We start from the raw sequence: 22,790 nt of genomic DNA, 5'->3' as shown, positions 1-22,790 counted from the left end.
TAATGAATGCAGGCATTAGTGGTTTGAATAAAGCTCCTTTTCCTTTATTATTCATTAGAAACTGGCAGTAAATAATAGGCTTGAATTGCATAGCCCTGATGCTGCTAATCAAAGCACAGAGCATTTAAGATCATAAATTATTATTATTCACAACAGGAGCAAAAAGGGAATTTGGGGTTTATGAATTGCTAACTGGTTCACCAGTTAGCCTCTGTTCTGGTCTTTGGCTGACTCAGAGGGAAAGAGGCTGTTTATTACATCTTGAAGCTGGAACTCTGTCTTATTGGGTGGGACACAATTTCCTCAAACGCCCAATATCATACTTAGCTGGAGACACTGGGATAAGTGGTCCAACCCAGATTAAGAAGCCCTCAGTCTTCTTGTGGGGCTTCCCAGGTGGTGCAGTGGTAAAGAATCCGCCTGCCAATGCAAGAGACACAGGTTCAATCCCTGGGTTGGGAAGATACCCTGGAGAAGGAAATAACCCACTCCAGTATTCTTGCCTGGGAAATTCCATGGTCAGAGGAGCCTGGTGGGGCTACAGTCCATGGGGTTGCAAAGAGTCAGATATGGCTGAGCACACATGCACAATCTCCTGTGGGTAATGGTTCAGGATGTGCAGCTGGAGAAAAGATTCTTTTCCCAAGCAGAAGAGAGCTTTGCCTGCGGCCAGGAGGCTATTTTTGCTCTGCCATCTTAGCAAGTTGGTGCTGGGTTAGACCGTGTACCTTTCCTTCTTCACTGACCCTCATTTCCATTCAGCATATTTCTCTCCCTTCTCTCCACTTCTGCCCCCACTCACATTTGTCTGCTTTGGGGGGATCTTCTCTTTCCTTGGTGTGTCTTTTTCCATGCAAAGGGAAAGAAACAAAACAGGAGTTCTCGTCCCTGCCTTTCACATGATAAAGGCAGCAGTTAAGAGGAACATTTCTCTTTTTCCCTTCCTTTGGTCCTTTTCCTCTAGTCCCTCCTCCCCTATTTTTGGAGCTCTTTTTGGTTTCTGGTCCCCTGCCCTGTGAAAGGAGGAGGTGCTCCCCTCTGCCTGACTCCACCTTCCCTTCTCATGTCCTCCCAGCTCCATGCTCTCTGCATGCATCATTGACTCGGCCAGAAACTCCAGTGACTTCCTGGCCAGAGGATGCCTGCATCTCCCTTACATCACCTTTCAGTGCCCACTTCACCTGACACTTCAAGAGTAGGGGCTTAGCACTGCCAATTAGCAAGACAGTAGATGGTGCTTTAGTCACTAGGTCGTGTCCGGCTCTTGCGACCCCATGAACTGTAACCTGTCAGGCTCCTCTGTCCATGGGGATTCTCCAGGTAAGAATACTAGAGTGGATTGCCATTTCTTTCTCCAGGGGATCTTCACTGGAGATCCGGGAATCAAACCTGGGTGTCCTGTATTGCAGTCAGTAAACTGAGCTAGGGAAGCCCTAGGACAGTAAAGGACGTTTTAAAATAATGTACTAGCGAACACAATCGTACTTTATAACAAAGTTTTATTAGAATTAAGTCAAATTAGAAAACTTCATGCTCTGCTGCTTGCCATATCTATCTGGAATGACCAGGATATACTTAGCTGAGTAGAAAATAATTTGTGCCCCTGGATTCTACCGTTTGGGAAGCAAGAGGATTGCTGTGCATAGCGGCGTGCCCGGCACCTCCATGGTTCGTGTCAAAAGCCTGAAGACTCGTCAGCAAAGCGTGTGTTACTTTCAAGCTTTGGGCCCCAGGAAGACGCTCATCCTCAGATGCAGACTCTTCAGAACCTGCTCACCCGTGACTCGGGCTGCCCTCTTCGGGCTGACCTTTTCGGGGTCTGATATGAACATCTGTTACTTCAAGAGAAGCTGGGTTTGAGGTATCTTAATGGCTTAAAGGCACAGGTCATGCAGCTGAATTAAAAGCTGTTATGTTGGTCTCTCCGCCTCAGGTCACAAGCCTCGTCTTGTGAGGAGGGTGCTGACGCGGCGTCCTTGGCGCTGCGTGGGGGCTCTGCGCATGCGCGGGGGTTCCGCGCATGCGCGGCAGCTCTGCGCATGCGCGGGAGCTCTGTGCATGCGCAGTCCTGCTCTTCTTGCGCACGCGCCGCTGAGAGGTCTAACTGGAGAGGAGCCTGGGCTATGGCATCTCATCGCCCCACAGACAGAAGGGCCCGCCACGGAGCCAGGAAGTGACTTGAATGCAAGCAAGGATAGGAAAGCTGAAACCTGGTGCGGGGAAGAGAACCCCACTGTCCCTGGAAGGGGTCCCGCCCAGGTGGAAAGTGCTTCCCAGCTGTCAGGAACCCCTCCAAGCAGTGGGGGGAGCCGCTTGAAGAGGATGCCCAGAAGCATAGGGGTCCCCATGCACCAAGGCCATCAGCAGTGGTATGTCCAGCACTTATCTGGACAAATAGCCCTGGATCACTAGGAGCGGAGTGGGACCCTAGGTTCTAAACATGTAAAATGTGTCACTTCCTGGATAAATGGGTATTCCCTTCAGCTTAGGAGCCACGCATTTAAGCTCAGAAACTCTTTTTAAACAGAGTTTTAAAACTCTCCCAAATGAGGGAATAGAATTTCAAATCTGAGGGAGGGGTCAGGAGAGCTGTATACAGAAAAGAAACACCTTGCAGACACAAGAACAACTGTTTCATCCTCCCAGCAACTAGATGTCTGTCTCCTATGCCCACACCCTCCCCACCCTACCCAATTCATTAATAAAAATGGCACTGTCCAAAACTCAAATCAGTTGCCTAATACAGAGGGATGATAATAAATTCTCATTTCTGTGGGCAGCAGAGGATGTATGTTTTGAATCTCTCCTTTCTGCACTTCATACACTTTCCAGCCTCTTCCGTGCCCTCGGCCTCATCAGCTTTGCTTATATTCCTCAGTGAGCCCTGCATGACCTGTGATGTCTGACCGTTCACGCCCATCAGTTCAGCTGGGATTGACTAAGGGTTTTCTCCAGCTTGAGTTCATAGCTTCCCAGGCCAAGGTCCCCCTCGTAAATGTTTTCCTTGCTTGGAGTGTGGGGTGAAGCTTTCTGGTCCTCCCCAGGAGGGCTGCAGGGTGAGGTGCCTTGCTCCTGGTAATTCATGGCAAGCTCGTCCTGGTTTACGATGCATTCAACATCATCCTCTTTGAGATGTTCCTAGATTTTGGAGAGAAAGAGAGAGAGTTCACTTGATAAAAGCAGAAGACAATAGCAGTCCTGCAGTATAGGAGAACAGGATATTCATTTTCCTTTTTACACTGCCCTGTCTTAACTTGGCTGAAGCTTCTGGTATGCCGCATGTAACTTTTTCCATGTCTGCAGGAGTTGTGAAACATTTCTAAGATGACATTGAAGATGGACATCATCACACAATCATAAGAAGTCTCTAAGTCTCATCAGTAAGAGAATGTGTGCCAATTGAGCAGGTCTGTGGGTTAGGGGAGTTAAAATAAAATGCTATGGATGTTTTGAATGGGTATCTAACCTGGATGAGAGGAGTTTTTAGAATTGTTTGACCTCAGAGTACAGAATGATTCCCAGTATTGGTTTTGGAATGCACTAGTATTGGTTTTGATATTTTAACTCAATGTCTGCTATATTTTCTTTGAAAAGTTTCAAATGGGATGAGTGTCCCAAAGCTAAAAGTGGTTGGAAGTTTCCATGGTGGGTAATGGTGGAAACCAACTAGATCTGGCCAATAAAGTTGTCCTCACCTTGAAGAAAAGGAATTAAAATCTCAAGTTTTCTTTCATTGGCTTTGGGAAGACCTCACAGAATTCCCTATAGAATGAGCCCTGGTTAGGTGACCTTAGGTCAGTCATTTCGAACTTCAGCCTATACTGGAATCACTCCTTAAACACAGATACTGGGTTCCTGAGGCCAGAATTCTGAGATGGGGCCTGAGAATCTTTGTTTAAAACAAGTTTCCAAGTGAGACTGAAACTGCTGGTCTGAGGACACACTTTGAGAATTGCCGGCTCAGGTTGTTGTGTTTTGAGCACATCTGAGATCTGAGATGACTTTTTCTCTGTTTAGACATGGGGTCGGCCACCTCCAGGGGTACCACAAACTCCAAGATTCTGCTCCTCTCCCATCTCTGACCCTCTGATTTACTGGGAGGGAGTCTAATTGCTTCTCAGCAGTTTTTTTTATTCCACTCCCTTCAGCTATAAGGCACCCGGCCTAATATTCAAAACTTCAAAACATAGCAGTTTGTGAGGACACATTACTTCTTTTATATTTTTCTAAATTCATTTTATGGTTAAAAATATTGGTGACAATAAAAAATTGCATTTTTAAAAAGAAGAATGAGCTCACATCAGCAACAATGAAAAAGAGAGAAGCTTCTTGGTGCAGTGAATTTTAAGAACTGTTTGCTTCCTCCTCAAGACAGAAGAAATAGCCCCAAGGTTCCAGGTTTTATCAGTATTCACCAAGCCTGTCCCTCACGAGATGTTTACTCACCCCATAGGCCTGAGGACTGGTGAGCAATCGGGAAATTGGGCCACACCATTCAGGTAACGTCGTGGTCAGTGGAGGACCAGAGTGGGTTAGAATTGGTTTCAGGTATCTGTGAGGCCTGTTAAGGAATACTTGCCGAGAGGAAGTCAGGATGGAGTTTCTCACATAGCACAAACCTTTGCATGCAGTGAAAGATAGTTATTTTTACCTTCAAATCCCCTACTCCCTTATTGAGGAAGTAATGTGGCCTGCACAAATTTGCTGTTTATATTCTTTGATCCCCACACTTTTCCAGCCCTCCTGATAGTCTTTAATCATGGGGAAACAGTACCTGGACCAGCCAACGTCAGAGAGGTGTAAATGATCCTCTTCTCCTCACCTCTCCCACTCAACGTCCCCTCTGCTTAAAGAACATATTCTTAAGAATTATTTGAAATAATAGCGTAAAAGATTGTGTTTTCCTAAAACTGCACACACAACTTAAACCACTGGTAATTTTCACACAAAATAGCAAGAGGTATTTCATAAAACGTTCCCTCATTCGAGAACTGGGTAGTGAACACAGATTGTTTGCCAAAATAGTTTTATTTTCACTATTCAACACAGTCACTTTATACTTCATACATCAATGCATTGCCATACAAATTATGTAAATAAGCTGGAGCTAGGTTTATTCTACTGTCTAACACCTGTCTTTCTCCTCTGTTCGTCCCAAAGTGCTCTAACGAGTTAAAAAAAAAAACCTGTTTATCTAAAGCCTTTAGGTTTTCCTCCAATCTAGCAATAATGAAATCCCTAGAGGCTGCCACCTCAGGTTGCCTTTTTTTTTTTTTCCTCCCAGAAAGGTAGTGAAATTATTTCACCATTCCATCAGAAACAACTTTCAAGCTTTGTATTATTTCCTCTGCTGGAGAATAGTTCACCTCGTCAACTTTTTGAAATGCTATAATAAATAGGGAGAGGGGAAAAAAATGGAAAGCTTTTAATGTTGGCTCTTGGATGTGCACTCACCCCCAGGCACTCAAGAGAAGATCTTGGTGGAGGCTCTACTGGAGCCAATCCACGAGTGGATGACACCACTCCGTCCTTCCAGGGTGCCCTGAGTGTGTGGGACAGAGGGGCGTGTAGCTGGCAGGGGCCAGGAATCTGCTGGCCTCTGACTTTGAATCATTTACCCCCACAGTGGGGACAAAGCAGGAGAGAGGCTCATGAACACAGCCTAGTTATGATTCGAGAAGAGTGATTGAAGAGATACTTAAGAGGGTCTGTGATTGCAACTGTGAGCAGGAAAACTTGCCGACTCCTTTCAGATGTGCAGCTGTTGTGCTCAGTTAAGGATGGGGAAGATATTAACGTTAAGAGCCTGGCATTGCCTGTGACATCTTGCAAGTCTGTCTACAACTCTGGAAAGCTCTTGATGATCTTCCATTAATTTTTATTACAGAGTGTTATTTCCTTCATTTTATGGATGAAAGCATTGAGGCCTAAATACACAATGATTTTAAGTAATCCAGAGGCTCCCTTTGCTGTCTGCATCCACAACCATCATATGCTAGCAGAAGGGAATTTCTCAGGGTGGAATTGAGTATGTGACCAGTTGGTTCTTTGGGAAGAAAAGCTCGCAGACCACAGCCCTGCTGGTGAGCTGTGGACCCGCTCAGGCAGGAGCATGTGTTCTGACAGGCGTTATGGTGTGCATAGGTCAGGAGAAAAAAATTTTTTTTAATAGGGAGCTGAGATGGAAGATATATATATATTCACACACACATATATAACTGGAGTATAAATCAAAGAAAATCCAGCCAATTTTATTTCCAAATGGAAAAGTGACAGATTCCCAGGTGGCACTAGCAGTAAATAACCCACCTGCCAATGCAGGAGACACAAGAGATGCAGGTTCGATTCCTGGGCCAGGAAGATCCCCTGGATAAGGAAATGACAACCCATTCCAGTATTCTTGCCCAGAGAATCCCCTGGGCAGAGGAGCCTGGGGTTCTACAGAGGAGCTACAGTCCATGGGGTTGCAAGAGTTGGACTTGCTAAAGTGACTTAGCAAGCACAACACATAAATCAAAGGAAATCCAGCCAATTTTATTTCCAGATGGAAAAGTGACAGCAAATAAGCAACATTTTTAGCGGTGTTGTATAAGTAAAAATGGGGTTTGTCAAGGTTCTAAGTTTAAGAGAGGCATGGGCAACTTCCATTGTTTGAAATTCTCAATACACTGAAAAATCAAAATGTCAAAACCATGTCACAAAAGGAAAACACAAATTTAAAACTGCACGATGAACATTTTCTTCTTTTTATCCCGATGTTGTTGCTCAGTGGCTCAGTCATGTCCAACTCTTTGCAACCCCATGGACTGCGGCATGCCAGGCTTCCCCATTCTTCACTATCTCCCATTTGTTCAAACTCACGTTCATTGAGTCAGTGATGCCATTCCATCATCTCTGGATCCTCTGTTGCCCCCTTCTCCTCTTGCCATCCATGAGGTATCTCTTTAACTCTCTGTGTCTTATTATTGGTGCTAACACTTAATCACTTACTTTGTGGCTTTCTGTGAATGTGAGGCTTGGACCAAATGGGCTACTATTTGGTCCTTCTGGACAAGCTCTGGGATTCCCAACTCAGAAGACTTGTGTACAACTGGCAACTCTGCCCCTTCACTGACTCTATGACCTATGGTCTAGCGACTGACCCCTGTGAGCCTCAAGTATTGCTGTGAATATTAACTGATATAATGTGGGAAAATGGTGTTGCACTCTCTCACATGCCATTCAAATGCTATTTTATTAAAAAAATGATTTCTTAAGTAATACTTTTTGGAGAAAGTGGTGTGTCGATTGTTGTTCACATAATAGAGGAGAAATGATGCTAGGGTAGAGATGAGAGAATGGCACTCAGCACTTGGTGTGGTATCAGAAGTCACAAGCTGGTAGTTAGTGGTTGGAAAATTTAAGCTGCTCCTGCACCAAAAATATCTATTTGGGTTAAACGTTATTGTATGGGGGCTGGTGTCAGGTGGTAGGTGAGAGGTAGGAGAATTTGTTGTCATAAAACTCTTCTAGGAAACGCAAGATGCCATTCTGGCTGTGTCTCAGTAGCTTCAGGTCAAAGGAATAGCACATACATCCTGTGGCAGTGAATGGAATGTGTAAGCACCATCCCCAGATGCCATGTGGAGCAGGGTCTATGTTTGCCAACATCTTAGTTTGCCCAGAGTTTGCTATATATATTATGTGCTCGATGGATGTTTATTGAATTTATGGTCTAGGAAAATATTCAGGGGTGCTATGAGTGATGGAGGTAGATTCTGGGTGACTGTGCCAAGGGAAGAATGAAGGGGGCAGATGACAGCCAACAGATGAGGATTTCCTGAGGATAAAAGGCTGAGGAAGGTCAAGTCAAAACAGACTTCTTGGGACTAAGTTATCAGACAGATGGGGCCATGTGGCCTTGGCACAAGACAAAGTGGCTGGAAAACAGCCGTTGTATCTCACTTGCTTGATCATTTATTTGTTCCGTCATAGACTCACGTGTTTTTATTTTATGTGCAAAACTAGTGAAGTACCCACAAAAGAAAATTAACAGTTGCAGTCTGGTGGCTCATGTGATAAAGAATCTGCCTACAATGCGGGAGACCCAGGTTCAATCCCTGAGTTGGGAAGATCCCCTGGAGAAGGAAATAGCAACCCACTCCGGTATTCTTGCCTGGAGAACCCCATTGTCAGAGGAGCCTGGTGGGCTACAGTCCACGGGGTCGAAAAGAGTCAGACACGACAGAGCAACTGTCAGTGTATAGAATGCAAAGTGTTTTTGCCATATATTCTTGTCTCTAGGTGGTGGTCATTTTGAGGGTAGGGCTGTCCCCTTCATCTGGTACAGTGGTTGATACATTTTAGATGTTCAATAAATAGTTGTTGAATTAATGAAGACAGTAAGCTCAAAGAGAATAAAAGAATTGCTCAGTGGAATTCAGCCAGTTAGTTATTGGAAGAACTGGCCTTGAGATCCCAGACATTTCCATCATATTGAGCATGAGTAACAGCTCTCATCTGATTGGATAACTGATTTGGAATGGGAGAATCAGTGACTTTCTGAGTTCTTCATTGCTGAGTGGGGTCTGGAAAGTGGCTAGATCTCCAGGGTTACTGGAATTATTAAACTAGTAAGAAAACTCTTTTGATCTCCAGAAAACCCCTACTGCCAATTTTGCAAACTGGGTTATTTTTCTTATCAGGTTCTAGTATATGTTTGGAGAGAGAGAGATTCCCCACTGGGTATTTTTGGTACAGCTAGTTTTGCTTTCCTAATAAGTTAGAAATACATTGAGATGAAATGTTAGGCTCTAGGGGGAAAAAAAACAATGACTTTTCTCATCTTTAAAGGGCATGAGTTTGGGAATAGCAGTTTGGTTCAGGAGATGTAAGTAAAAACTGGAGCTTTACTCGGAATTTAACATGTGTGAAATAGGAAAGACAATTAACTCAGGCCAAAAGAGAAAATACATCTGCTATCAGCAGGTCCAGACCTAAATTTAGTGCCTAACTGAACTAACTTCCAAAGTACATGGTGACATTGATTTCTCTCTTCTGTTAGTTTTTGCTTTGATTATTTTATTTATTTAAAATTTTTATTGGAGTATTATTGTTTTACAATGTTCTGTTGGTTTCTGCTGTAGAACAAAGTGATAGATCGGCCATATGCATACACATATCTCCTTCTTGAAGCTCTCTCCTGTCCCCCTCACATCCCACCCCTCTAGGTCATCACAGAGCACCAAGCTGAGCTCCTGTGCTATGCAGCAGCTTCCCACCAGCTAGCTATTTTACACATGGTAGTGTATATTTGTCAATCCCAATCTCCCAGTTCTTCCCACTGTCCCCTTCCTCACTGTGTTTACACATCCATTCTCTATGTCTGTGTCTCTATTCCTGCCCTGTAAACAGGCTCATCTGTAAAATGTTTTGATTATTTTAAATCATCATTTTTTGTCCATTGTCTTTGGGGTCTCAAAGAGTCAGACACGACCGAGTGACTTTGACTTTTCACCTGCATAAAACTATGTCCCATTTGCTATGGACTTGCTGAGTCCCCACACGGTTCTTTACTCAGCATCCATGAACAGAACTAGCAGAGGACATCCCCAAATTGTACACATCCTGTCACTCTTTGATTTCAATGTACAAATCACACCCTTTATGCTTTGTTTCACAGGAAATGGGGGCTAACAAGTTGAGTGTGCTCCCCGTCTTTCCTTTGGGTTTATTGGATTCCGTAATTAGACACTCACTGTCTTGCCATCTTGCCTAAGGATGTGATCAACCATTCTGCCAAGTTGTCTTGGAGGTTCAGGTTGGAGGAAGGCTTTAAGAGTCCAACTGAAGCCCTCCTCTTTAAGCTGTTCCATCACTCTGTTCTCTCTCGCTCGACTTCAGTTCTGCACTGGGCACTCACAGGGAACATAGGGGTGGATCCTGTCGCAGCAACCACTCTATTTCTGGAACAAACTATCAAGATGGCACCTTCTCCTCTTAGGCTATCCATGAAATTCTGGTTTAAAATCAAGGAAAATGTGGAAACCCGCTATTCACACACATGGGTGAACATGTATTCCTTTGATTGACAATCCTAACCTTTACCATTCTGGAGGAAATTGCCCTAGATAACTGCTGGGGCAGAATGGAAGTCTGGATGAACACTCTGATGAGTAAGCAGAACTGTCTAGAATAAGCTAGCAAGGAGTGACTGTAACCCCCTTCACCTTATCTCTGAGCTCTGCCACTCATGTGTCTGTTTGGTCTCCCTTCAAGGTCAATGTGTACATACCTACCTGATAGCATTTATCACATTGTCTTGAAGTTAACTGTTTACACCTCTGTCTCCCTCTTTGGATTCTAAGCTCGCTGAGGGCAAGGATGTGCACATGAGTGTGCATGCATGCTCAATCTTTCTAGTTGTGTCCAACTCTTTGTAGTCCGCCAGGCTCCTCTATCCACGGGATTCTCCAGACAAGAATACTAGAGTGGCTTGCCATTTCCTTCTCCAGGGGATCTTTCTGATCCAGGGATCAAACCACATCTCCTGCACTGCTTACCCACTGAATCACTTGGAAAGCCAGAGGGCAAGAAATTTATTATTAAATAAAATCTTTTATTGTAAAATGAAAAAGGGATACATCAAACCTCACAAGCCTAATGTGCTACATCTTAATGGAAGCTTCCAGATTGCAGGAAACAGAACTATGTGGCCTCACCCTTGAAGCCTTTTCCAGGTGTCCCATCCTAATCCAAACTTCTTCCTTTCCCCAAAAGTAACTGTATCCCGATTGTTATACCAATCACTTCTTTGAGTTTTTATTACAGTTTTGTCACTTAAATGTGCATTCTGACACACTACAGTTTGGTCTTGCCTATTTTAAAAATGTATTTTGTCTTTTAATCTATAGATTACTCTTTCACGTTTTTCTTTATAATTTATCTGCTGAAGAACTTGGGCCTTTTGACCTGTGGGGTTTCCCATAGTCTGAATTGCTGGTTGAAAACTCACGTGCAACCCATCATGTTCCTCTGCCTTTTGTATTTCCTGCAAATTGCCAGCTGGATCCAGAGATGGGATCAGACTCAGGTTCTATTCTCTCACTTCAGCAAGACTCAAGAAGGCACAGCATATCTGGCTCTCTCTCTGTGTGTGATTTCAGCAGCCACTGATGTGTAATACCTATATCTATTTGCTCACTGGGATGTGCAAACAGTGAAATTCTAATTTTATCTTTTATTCTTTTATTAGGTAGAATACTTTTATAAAGAGACAGTTATCATTTGTCCTATTGGAATGTTCAGTGGAATAGTCAATATACGAAAGGCAAAATAAATGTTTGATTTATTTCCTCTGTTTACTAGTTTTCCAGATAATGATTGGCTATGACTCCCTGAAAATAACTTTTTCTTTGCTTAAATATCACCATGAAGTAATGAATTTAAATGAATTTGATTGTAATTATTATCATCATTGAAGCTCACACTGAAGATTTTTGGTCAATGGGAATCTTCAGATTGGCTTCTGAGTCCTATTGACATAATGCTAGTGTATTTGGTAGTTTCCTTGTCATCTGTATGACAAGTTATAGGTTCATCTTGTACATTTCCTGTTTTGAACCTCAAACCAGCTATTTCTATGACATTCCTTGGTGTTTTTTTTTGGGTGAGAAGTGGTATTTTAATACCACAATCTGGGCATCAAGGGTTGCAGTATACAACGGGGTGCTAGTAAATGTTTAACAACTGACTCACTTGAAAAAAAGGGCAGATTTGTAACATTTCCCAATTTCCACAGTGTAAACACTCCCATCGTGGCTTATTCTAATATACCAACATGAAGTCATTCAATGTTGATCTGGGCAAGATGTGTACAACCTGTTCTTACCAGTTCTTGTAAACCAGCTTCACCACACCACTGGTTATATATCTCATGAGTTCCTATGGATACTTACAATTCAGTTCAAGAATTTATGATTCTCAAGTACATAGGAAATGGATAAATTAGAATATTCTGTAATGACTCATTTGTTTTATCCATAGTATTATAGTAATATCATAATGATAATACTACCACCATAATAATGACAGAATATAGATATTTTATAATATTTAAACATTTTTGCTTATCCTTCTGCCATTCTAGCTTCTTAAATAAAGAAAATCTATAGTACAACTATACATAGTTGTGCTATATTTAAACAGTTAGAACATATAACCACTATATTCTATATTCTCTCTCAAACCTCATTAAATCTTAGCTCTACAGGTAACTATATATTTAGTGCTCACCTTCAGGCCTTATGTAAATGTCTTTCTAGTCATTTGGATTGTCTGAAGCTTGTTCTCTAGTAGATTCCTCAGGAAGGATTCATGGGAACATTCTCTGAGTTCGTGCATACTGATAACAGTGCCCTTTGTATATTGAAAGTCTGTTTTCCAGAAGTAAAATTGTTGACCTATGCTTCCTTTAGTTGACTACTTAAATATGTTCTTATTTTCTCTTGACATAAGGAGTTGCTCCTGAAAATTCTAATGAGAATATAATTTTCTTTCCCTCATACACCATGTATTTTTTCTGCAGATGTCCAAAGGACTTTTTTTTTTTAAAGTTCATTAATGTCACTAATTTTTTCCTGATATTTGTTGTTCCTGATTGATAGTCTCATGTGCATGGTGTGTTCTTTCAGAGTAGTTCCCGGTGTGCTAAGGGTGTTGTGTTTCAGGAAAGTTCTCTTGAATTAGGACTTCTCTTGTTTCCTTGCTTTGCTTTGCTTTTTCAAGAATTCTTTTTTTTCTGAGTGGGCAGTCTTCTTTACCTGTCTTCATTTTTTTTTTTCACTTTCTCTTAAACCTTTTACGTCTTTTTTCTTCATTTCCTTTTAATTTAAAACACTTTACTTTTACCTGAAATTTCTCCTAAGGTATTATCCATTGTGTTTATTTGCTTATGTAGCCCTTCTGACTTGCTATTCATTTCTGAAATAATTTTTTTAAAACTTTTAAATTGTCTCCAGAGTTTTTTATTATTCTGATTTATTTTGTTCTTTCACAGCTTGTATCATTTTCTTAATGTCTTTTAACCTGTTTTAATATAGTATGTTATAGTTTTGATCTATTTATGGGTACATCTTTCTGGCATTTTTTCATTATTTGTAGAGATGTTTGTACATCTTTGTAGATTCTGTTCCTTATCCTCTTTTTTTCCCTTATAATAAGTCTCTACGGGATTTGACTTCTTTTCCATTGTTCAGTTTTATGCAAAATTAGTTTCCCTGAATTTAAAGAATAAGGCAGGACCCAGGAAAGCTGTCCTGACTTCACAGGGATCCTCTTCTGCTGTGTTTATATAGTAGTGAACATGGCAACTTGCATTCTGAGCTTTCCTGCCCTGTTTCCTATGCCCACTGCCTCCCCCCACACCCCCACCAGTTGATCTGGACCTTGCCTTTCCAGCTGTCACTATCATCTCTATGCAGCTCAATTTTGATGCCACTCCAAGGTCCTTTCTCCTAAATGCTGCACACTGACCTGGAAGGGAGCCCTCTGAAAAAATACCCATGTACTCATCATTTGTAAATAATTTTGGAACTCTGAGGGGTCTTGACTGCTCCAGAGACTGAATGACTGCTGTTACCACTGTCTTCTTCCCAGAACCCTCCAGGACTGTATTTTATTTGATCTTATATCCTTGGTAATTATTAATAGTATCTAGCACATTATTAATGAATGGGGATGTGGTCTAGCTAGATTTGTAAATTGCACTCTGTCTGAATTGCCTGAGTTAACTGGGAATTGTCCATAATTCAACCACTGTACCTTTGATTTACCAGAATGAACTTCCTATGTCACACCAGGTGAGTCCAATGGCACTTGGAATCATGGTTCTTAACCTCCCCTGGTCTTGAGCTAGCATCTCAGAAAAAAATGCCTGTGTGCTCTTCATTTGCATACAATTTCACAGGACATTTTAGAGATACCTTAAAATGTATCCATGTTCCCTTAGAGATCCTGAGCTAGGAAACTGGCGATTAAGTATTAAGGACCAGGGCAGACTAAAGGCCGATAAAATGATGTGGTTGCTATCCTATTTGTATAGGGAGTTGGTTTTTATCACTGGTATCTATAAGGTCTACTTATTAAGTATTAATTCTATCAGCTCCAGATAGACAATCCAGGAGCAGAGAAAGGGCAGTGGAATTTGTTGGAAAGGTTAAAGGAAAGAAGACAGTTGTAGGCTACCAAAGCAGCCAGTGTAAGTAGGGCAAGTGGACACAAGATAAACAGAGGGAAATATTGGAATCATGAGGCTGGAGGAAAAGAAACCTGAGAGTTCATCTGATCTGCAGCCTTGGATCTAAATACAAAAGGAAGTCTAAATCTGGAGTTTCTTCAAGTGTGGTCACCTGGTATCTGTATTAGAATGGCTTTTTGCTTATTAAGATGTAGATTTCCAGCCCGTTGACCCTGACCCCCTGGGTAGGGTCCTAACAATCTGCATAATAACAACCCCTTGAAAACCAGTAAGTGGTCTAAGTGATGTGGAGCAGAATGACATCTTGTCTCTTGAAGGACTCTGGTTGTGGACGGCCCGTCTATGAGCTACACTGTGCAATAATAACCATGACAATAATGTTACTTTTACTACCATTGCTTCTCCTCCCACTATTGTGTCCTGAAGATTTTTCCCTTTGGGCACAGAATGCGATCACAGATTTCCAGGAATCTTTGCTGCCTATCAGATGCAGTTAAGTCCATTTGCACCATAGAGAAGGTTACACTTGGCTCACTGTTTTGACAGAAAACAGTTCTAGAGAAGAATGCTGCAGTTACTCACACGGAATGAATCTTGGCTTTTCCTAGCCTTCTGGTTGTTAGGGGAAGTGCTGCCAAAGACCCAGACCCCCTCTGTTAGCTCATGGTGATTTCAACCAGAGGCTTTTATGGGTCACTTGCCTTGTGGTGTCTTGAAGAACTGGGCTGTGAGAAGTGACTCTGTACCAGCATTCCGAGTCTCCACTCTGGTTTGGAGTGAAATTTTTATTTGATTTCTGCCCCCACCCCTCAACACTGATTGCATGTGGTCTTGTGAGTGCTGGAGTCTCAGCTAGCTACTCCAGAGTTCATATTTAATATGGAGGTGGCTAAGCCTGCCTGAACCCCCTCTGGCTCATCTGCGAGGCTGGGCCCTTCTGCTGGACATAAGAATAGAATGTATGCCTGAGGGGCACTGATCCTCCTGTGGACACGGGCAGGAGCACCCATGTACTCATCTTCTGCCTCGGGGAAATAGGAATAGTCACTTCCCTACTGGCAGCTTCATCATCGACCATGGGCCAGGATGCTCAGAGCACAGAGCTAAAGAGGAAACTACCTTCAATGCTTTCAGGGGGAGGAAGGCAGCAGACACCAAACACAGATGGCTGAGGTTCTGGCTTGTGACTGCCTCTCAATTTGAGCAAATGTCTTCAATTCTTGATGCCTCTATTTGCTCATTACTAAGGAGGCTCATGATGCTCCAGTAGGTCTGGTTAGGTAATTATTTAGAGATTGCAATTACCTTGTGTCTTTGATTACCAGGGCTGCATCACAAAGCACTACACACTGGGTGGCTTAAAATAACAGAAATGTATTGTCTCACAGTTCTGGAAGCTAGGAGTCTGAGATCAAGGTATGGCAGGGCTGGTTCCTTCTGAGGGCTCTGAGAGCCAAGCCGCCCCCTGTCTCTCTCCTGGCTCCTGGTCACGGCCTGAGCTCCTGAGTGTTCCTTGCCTTGGGTACATCCCTGCATCACTATCTTCACCTTCCCATGCTGTCCCCCTGAGTCGTCACAGGATTGTCTTTATAAGCAAACCAGTGTTATTGGATTAGGGGCCCATCCCATTCAAGTATGACTTAGTCTTAATTTAAATAATTACATTTGCAAAGCACCTATTTCCAAAGAAGCTTACATTGTGAGGTATGAGGGGTTAGGACTTCAATATATCTTTAAAAGATGCTTGCTCCTTGGAAGAAAAGCTATGAAAAACCTAGACAGTATATTAAAAAGCAGAGACATCACTTTGCAGACAAAGGTGCATATAGTAAAAGTCATGGTTTTTCCAGTAGGCATGTACGAATGTGAGAGTTGGACCACAAAGAAGGCTGAGCACCTAAGAATTGATGCTTTTGAACTGTGGTGCTAGAGAATACTCTTGAGAGTCCCTTGGACTTCAAGGAGATCAAACCAGTCAACCAATCAACCCTGAATACTCATTGGAAGGACTGATGCTAAAGTTGAAGCTTCAATACTTTGACCACCTGATCTGAAGAGCTGACTCATTGGAAAAGACTGATGCTGGGAAAGATTCAGGGCAGGAGAATAAGGGGAAGCAGAGGATGAGATGATTAGAGAGCATCACCGACTCAATGGATAAGAGTTTGAGCAAACTCCGGGAGATAGTGGAGGATGGGGAAGCCTGGTGTGCTAGAGTCCATGAGGTTGCAAAGAGTGTGGACATGACTTAGTGACTGAACAACAACAAATACCTTTTGGGGAGGAGGATATAATTCAGCTCATAACTTCCTGCTTCTTCTGAATAATCCCATGTCTTCTGTGTATTTTTTATTTACTTGTGTGGAGTAGTTAGATAGGTTGCGTTTGAATCACAACTCTTATGATCTGTGAGTAAGCCAATTTCCTAAGCTCTTTGAGCCTCATTTTTGCCATCCATTAAATGGAAATAGCTTATAATAGCGATCTCATAGGGGAGAGGATTAAGTGAGATAAAAAAGCACATGTCTGGGCACATAATATGTGCTCAGCAAACACTAGTTAACATTATTATTACTAGTTTTCACTCTGTCCTTTGAGGAATTGTAGGTATTAGAGATATATTTAAAATGTCCCCCCATTTGCTCACCCCCGACATGGCTTGCATCCCTACTGTTTCTTCTGCTGGCTACTACACTGTCCCTCAGAAGATTCCCTTGTGTTCTTGGAGCTGTGTCCTGCACAGAAGCCCAGGGAGGCTTGGCTCATTGTTTCATGTCAGCAAGGCTTCAAATGGAGCACTTAAATTCCGAGGCACCTGATGCAGGAATGACCTGTCTCCACAGGGGAAGACACTTGCTCAGAAGGGAGGTGTTTTCACGTTGGGCATCGGGTTTGTAAGGTCACCTTAGAGCAGCCTTTTCTCATCACTGTGTTCTTAATGAGCCTTGGTTGTCCTTGACCATTTAGTGAACTCCTAGTAGAATGCACATCCCTTGTCTCTTTGAGGAAAACAATTCTCTCTCTCTCTTACACACGCACTCTCCAGCAATGCTGACTGCTGTAATCTATGAGTTTTTTGCACGTATGGGAATCAGGATATACAATGCTGGGTTATTTTGAGTTGAGTTGAGTCTCTTGTTCAGGAGATATTAGAAAACCTTTTTGCTTTGAGAGGACACAAGAGGAGAGCCCTATGTTATTACAGGGTCACTTGTCATAAATAATCTCACTTTCCTCTCCAGGCACATTTTTTCTCTCAGATGCAGTCACTTGCAAACTTTTTCCTCCACCTCTAACCCCTACCTGGAAATGCATTTTACAATTACTTCTCAGTACATGTCCTAACATCTACAGAGTCATAAAACTAAAGATACTTGTGTGGTCCACTTGGCTCTATTCCTATTTTTTTATTCCTAGTCCTGTTCTCCCATCCTATCCTATCCCATCCCCTCTGTCCTCTATTTGCTTATCTTGGGCATTACTAGGATGCACCAATAGCCAGGTCTGCTGTCCTTCTGGTACAGCAGCATCTTGGAAGGAGGTACACGGGCTTCTTTGAAGTGACTAGGGCCGTATCACTAACTCTGACCAACGTGCTCTGGTCTTGAGGCATGCATGTGTGCGAAGTCGCTTCAGACGTGTTTGACTTTGTGCGACCCCATGGACCACAGCCCGCCAGGCTCCTCTGTCCATGGGATTCTCCAGGCAAGAATACTGGAGTGGGTTGCCGTGCCCTCCTCCAGGGGATCTTCCCACCCCAAGGATCAAACCAGCACCTCTTGTCTCCTGAATTAGCAGGCGGGTTCTTTACCACTGGTGCCACCTGGGAAGCCCCTGGTCATGGTGACTAGTATCATTTCAGCATTGAAACACAGGAAGCCAGCATCCCTCCAGCTGACTCTCTTCCTGCTATGGTGACCCGAGGAGGCCTCAGGTTGAGACGGTGGAGTTAACAGATCAAAGCTGCTTGCATCACTGAGTGGCCACACAGAGGACTGCCACTCTAGAGGGTCATCTGCATCCTTAGCAGTCTTTAAGTAAGAGAGAAATAAAAGTGTTTGATGGGCAACTGAGATTTCGGAGGTGTTTTTTTACTACAGGATAGTCTGTCCTACTCTAACGTGGTATTCTTGCATGTTTCTTTTCTTTCTTTCTTTTTGAGGAAATGCTGATCTCGAGTTATTGAAATGATTCCATGACCTGCTATGGATAGCCTTGTACAGTTTGCAAATCATTTCCCCAAAGAATCTGCCACATTAACAGCCCCACAGTTTGGATGGGGAGAGAATCCCATAGAGGAGGGTGAGCATACACTAGTGCCATCTCTCCTCAGGGTTTCAAGTGCCAGGGTTGGGGGACTTAAGGACTGAGTAGCTGTGTGATTTGAGACTTAGAGAGTTAGGATGCAATAATTTTGATGGGGAGGCACCACAGACTAGTTCCAAAGGTGACTGAGTAGTATTCTGTGGGATTTTTTTGCTTTTTCCATGTATGTGGATCCAGATTCAGGCCTCATATATTTTATTAATATCAATAGCTTATGTGTATTGAGAACCCAAATTACAAATGCATCCCAATTATCATTAAAAGAAGTTGGAGCACAAATGCATGACTGCTACCACAGTACTGTCAAGTGGTGAGATCAGAGGCCTCCACCATGGCTATGTCCTGGGTTAGATACTCGAACTTCATTATTCTCTGCTGATAGCACATACCTTCTCAACTCTGTTCCCCATAATTGTGAGTCACTGATTCCTGTTTATGTGTCACTGAACCTCTGGGCCTTTGCATATGATGGTCCTTCCATTTGAACAGCTTTTCTTCTCACCTTGGCACTTGGAAATCCTACATTCCTTCAGATACAACTCAACTGTCACTGTGAACCAGGATCTCCTTCATTGCAGGCAGATTATTTACCAGCTGAGCTACCAGGGAAGCCCCTCTGAAATTCTGTTGATCTTTTATTTACTCCTCTCCTAGGACTTTCCACTCTGTACCTTTTAATTATTAAAGTTCAATTCTCCTCCTCCATTCCTACCTTGGGCCAGAACTCTCTCTTTTAGCTTTTTCATCTAGGGGTCCCCCCTCAAATTCCTTCTAAATAAAGAGCTTCCTATGAATAACAATAACCATAATACATACCCCAAAGTTAAAAGATTCACTAGTTTAAAAAAGCAAAGTTGGTTTACAAAGACTTGGGAGGCCTTTGTAGGCTACTCACAGTTTCCATATTTACCAAATACTATATAGATTTTTTTCTTTGCATGTTCTGTTTCCTTTACTGGGAATGGTCTTCCTCATTTTGTCTTTGGAGGAGGTCCATTTATTCTTTAAAGTCCAAGTGATAGATTGCTTTTTGCCTATCCAATATCCAGTCTCCCTTTTTCCCTTACAATAGCAAGAGGTTCTACTTCCTCAGTGCGACTTCACTTTCACCTTTCACTTTCATGCATTGGAGAAGGAAATGGCAACCCACTCCAGTGTTCTTGCCTGGAGAATCCCAGGGAGAGGGGAGCCTGGGGGGCTGCCGTCTGTGGGGTTGCCTGGGGTCAGACACGACTGAGGCGATTTAGCAGCAGCAGCTATTTCCTCAGTAGATTAGGTGGCCAATGAAATGGAAGAAGTTTGTTGGGTAGAATTTCTAGACAAGCTCTGCAAAGAGCATCAAGTTTGTCCTTTCTCCCTTCTTGCTTGAGACTTGTATGTGCTGTCTGAAGCTCCAGCAGCCATTTGGGGGCCATGAGATAAGCTTGATGATAGAAGCTGTATACTAAGGATGGTAGAAGAGAAAGATAGGAGGACCACAGGATTAATGATGACATTCTAGAAGTCTGTTATCAGTTGTAGATTGATTAATACTGGACTTCTTCTCAGTTCAGCTCAGGACAGTTGCTCAGTCATGTCCGACTCTTTGTGACCCCATGAACCACAGCACACCAGGCCTCCCTGTCCATCACCAACTCCCAGAGTTCACCCAAACTCACGTCCATTGAGTTGGTGATGCCATCCAATCATCTCATCCTCTGTCATCCCCTTCTCCTCTTGTTTTCAATCTTTCCCAGCATCAGGGTCTTTTCAAATGAGTCAGCTCTTCATATCAGGTGGCCAAAGTATTGGAGCTTCAGCTTGTTTTACATGAGATGAAATCTCTGTTTTGATTAAGCTATTGTTATTTGGATTTTTGTTTATATGCAGCAAATCATAATCCTAATGAATGTACAGCTCAGTTCTTCTTTATCACTATTCCTATATCCTAACTAGGGATATTTTTTTAAAACTGTGGTTCCCATAGGCCTTCACTCAACTTTCTGATCATATTTATTGTAACATATAAGATCTATTTGACTGTATATCTCCTCCCCTGTTAGACTGTGAGCTCCTTGAGGGAGGAACATTGTCTCATTCCTTTCTGTATCTGCAGTGTTTAATGCTCAGTAGACATGCAACAACAGACTGGTTCCAAATAGGAAAAGGAGTATGTCAAGGCTGTATATTGTCACCCTGATTATTTAACTTACATGCAGAGTACATCATGAGAAACGCTGGGCTGGAGGAAGCACAAGCTGGAATCAAGATTGCCGGGAGAAATATCAATAACCTCAGATATGCAGATGACACCAACCTTATGGCAGAAAGTGAAGAGGAACTAAAGAGCCTCTTGATGAAAGTGAAAGAGGAGAGTGAAAATGTTGACTTAAAGCTCAACATTCAGAAAACTAAGATCATGGCATCTGGTCCCATCACTTCAAGGCAAATAGATGGGAAAACAGTGGAAACAGTGAGAGACTTTATTTTTTTGGGCTCCAAAATCACTGTAGATGGTGATTGCGACCATGAAATTAAAAGACAGCTTACTCCTTGGAAGGAAAGTTATGACCAACCTAGAGAGCATATTAAAAAGTAGAGACCTTACTTTGCCAACAAAGATCCATCTAGTCAAGGTTATGGTTTTTCCAGTAGTCATGTATGAATGTGAGAGTTGGACTGTGAAGAAAGCTGAGCACCAAAGAATTGATGCTTTTGAACTATGGTGTTGGAGAAGAGTCTTGAGAGTCCCTTGGACTTCAAGGAGATCCAGCCAGTCCATCTTAAAGGAGATCAGTGCTGGGTGTTCATTGGAAGGACTGATGTTGAAGCTGAAACTCCAATACTTTGGCCACCTGATGTGAAGAGCTGACTCATTTGAAAAGACCTTGATGCTGGGAAAGATTGAAGGCAGGAGGAGAAGGGGACGGCAGAGGATGAGATGGTTGGATGGCATTACTGACCCAATGGACATGAGTTTGTGAGGGCTCCAGGAGTTGGTGATGGACAGGGAGGCCTGGCGTGCTGCAGTTCATGGGGTCGCAAAGAGTCGGACGTGACTGAATGACTGAACTGAACTGAACTGAGACAGAATGAGTCCTCTTAGTTGATGTTTGTTGAATTGAATTAAGATTTGAAACATATTTTGGATTTTCTGTTAACATGCAACTTCTTTTGGAAAGGGTATTATCTGAAACCTGAACCTTATTCAGGATTTAGCTGGCAAGAAATAATATAATGGGAAATGACACTGTACAGGGGTCTTTGAGAGGAGGGTGTGAGGGATGAGTGGGGCTGCACTGGCCATGGAAGGAAAGGTGGGAAAAACCAAAGCCATGGGTTTCAGCCAATTTGGATCTCCCCAGGGCAGCTCTTGTTTGCAGTTATGCTTTTCCGAACACAGAACCTCACTGCTACCTGGAAATCCCTAGAGGAGTCTGCCTGCATTGGAATGCTTTATCTTGACCCTCCTGCCTTCTGAGAGGCAAAGCTTCTCTCCCGAGACTGGGTATCACAGATAACTGGCTCCTTGGGCATAGCCATGAGTGCCTCTCAGCCCTCTTCCCTTGGTCCTCCCAAACCACTTTGGAAGGGTCTGTCACTCTTGAGTTGCAAGATTAAATGAATGCATCTTTGGATAAGACACTTTAGGGCACTAGATCAAAGTCTTGCCTGCCGGGGCTCTGGACCCCTTTCAGCGTGAGTATAAAGCCTGTGCCACTCTTTCAGTGAATTACGGGGTGCAGAAGGAGAGAAATCATGTATATCCACTGTATCTACACATCTTCTCAGGAGCAGAGCTCAGGTGGCCTCCTCGGAAACCAGCACACAGAAAATGGAAAGATGCACTCTCTATTAAAACCGTTCAAAAATATTATTGCTATAGACAAATATGATCCTTTGGCTAAATAAAACCATTGGAGAGCAGATTAAACCATGCCACATTATATGATTATTCCCTCCTTGTAAAAATAATAAAAAATGTTTTTGGTAGCTTTGCTCTGTGTTTGTATGTCTGTTTTAATAAAAGTTTCCAAGGTCCTTTTGTTGTGTGTGTGTGTGAGTCAAAGATTTGGATAGAAGCCAAACTAGTGGCAGGAGTTGTCCCACTTGCCACAGAAAAAGGAAGAAAAAACACCAAGTCATTATACAATTTCACTCTCCTAAATCAAACCTTCCATTTGCCATGATTATTTACCATTGCTTTGTAATTGTGAGCAGACAGCTGAGTAGGACTGGAAGTCTATTC

General features: G+C 42.8%; 1 protein-coding gene across 1 annotated transcript in view; it reads right to left on the bottom strand.

Annotated features, from left to right (window-relative positions):
• Window positions 1-1,509: 1,509 nt before the first annotated feature.
• SLC9A9 (solute carrier family 9 member A9) overlaps window positions 1,510-22,790 on the bottom strand; it is a 640,527-nt gene continuing 619,246 nt past the window's right edge. Inside the window, exons 15-16 of the mRNA XM_065942379.1 lie at window positions 4,447-4,552; window positions 1,510-3,138 (exon numbers count right to left, since the gene is read on the bottom strand). Coding sequence (XP_065798451.1) covers window positions 2,920-3,138; window positions 4,447-4,552 — 325 coding nt within the window. The 3' untranslated portion in view covers window positions 1,510-2,919. The remainder of the gene's footprint in view (window positions 3,139-4,446; window positions 4,553-22,790) is intronic.

This window comes from Muntiacus reevesi, chromosome 8, assembly GCF_963930625.1.
Source record: "Muntiacus reevesi chromosome 8, mMunRee1.1, whole genome shotgun sequence".
Lineage (NCBI taxonomy): Eukaryota > Metazoa > Chordata > Mammalia > Artiodactyla > Cervidae > Muntiacus > Muntiacus reevesi.
Note: the sequence above shows the minus strand (reverse complement) of the source record. Positions and strands in the feature narration are given on the sequence as shown.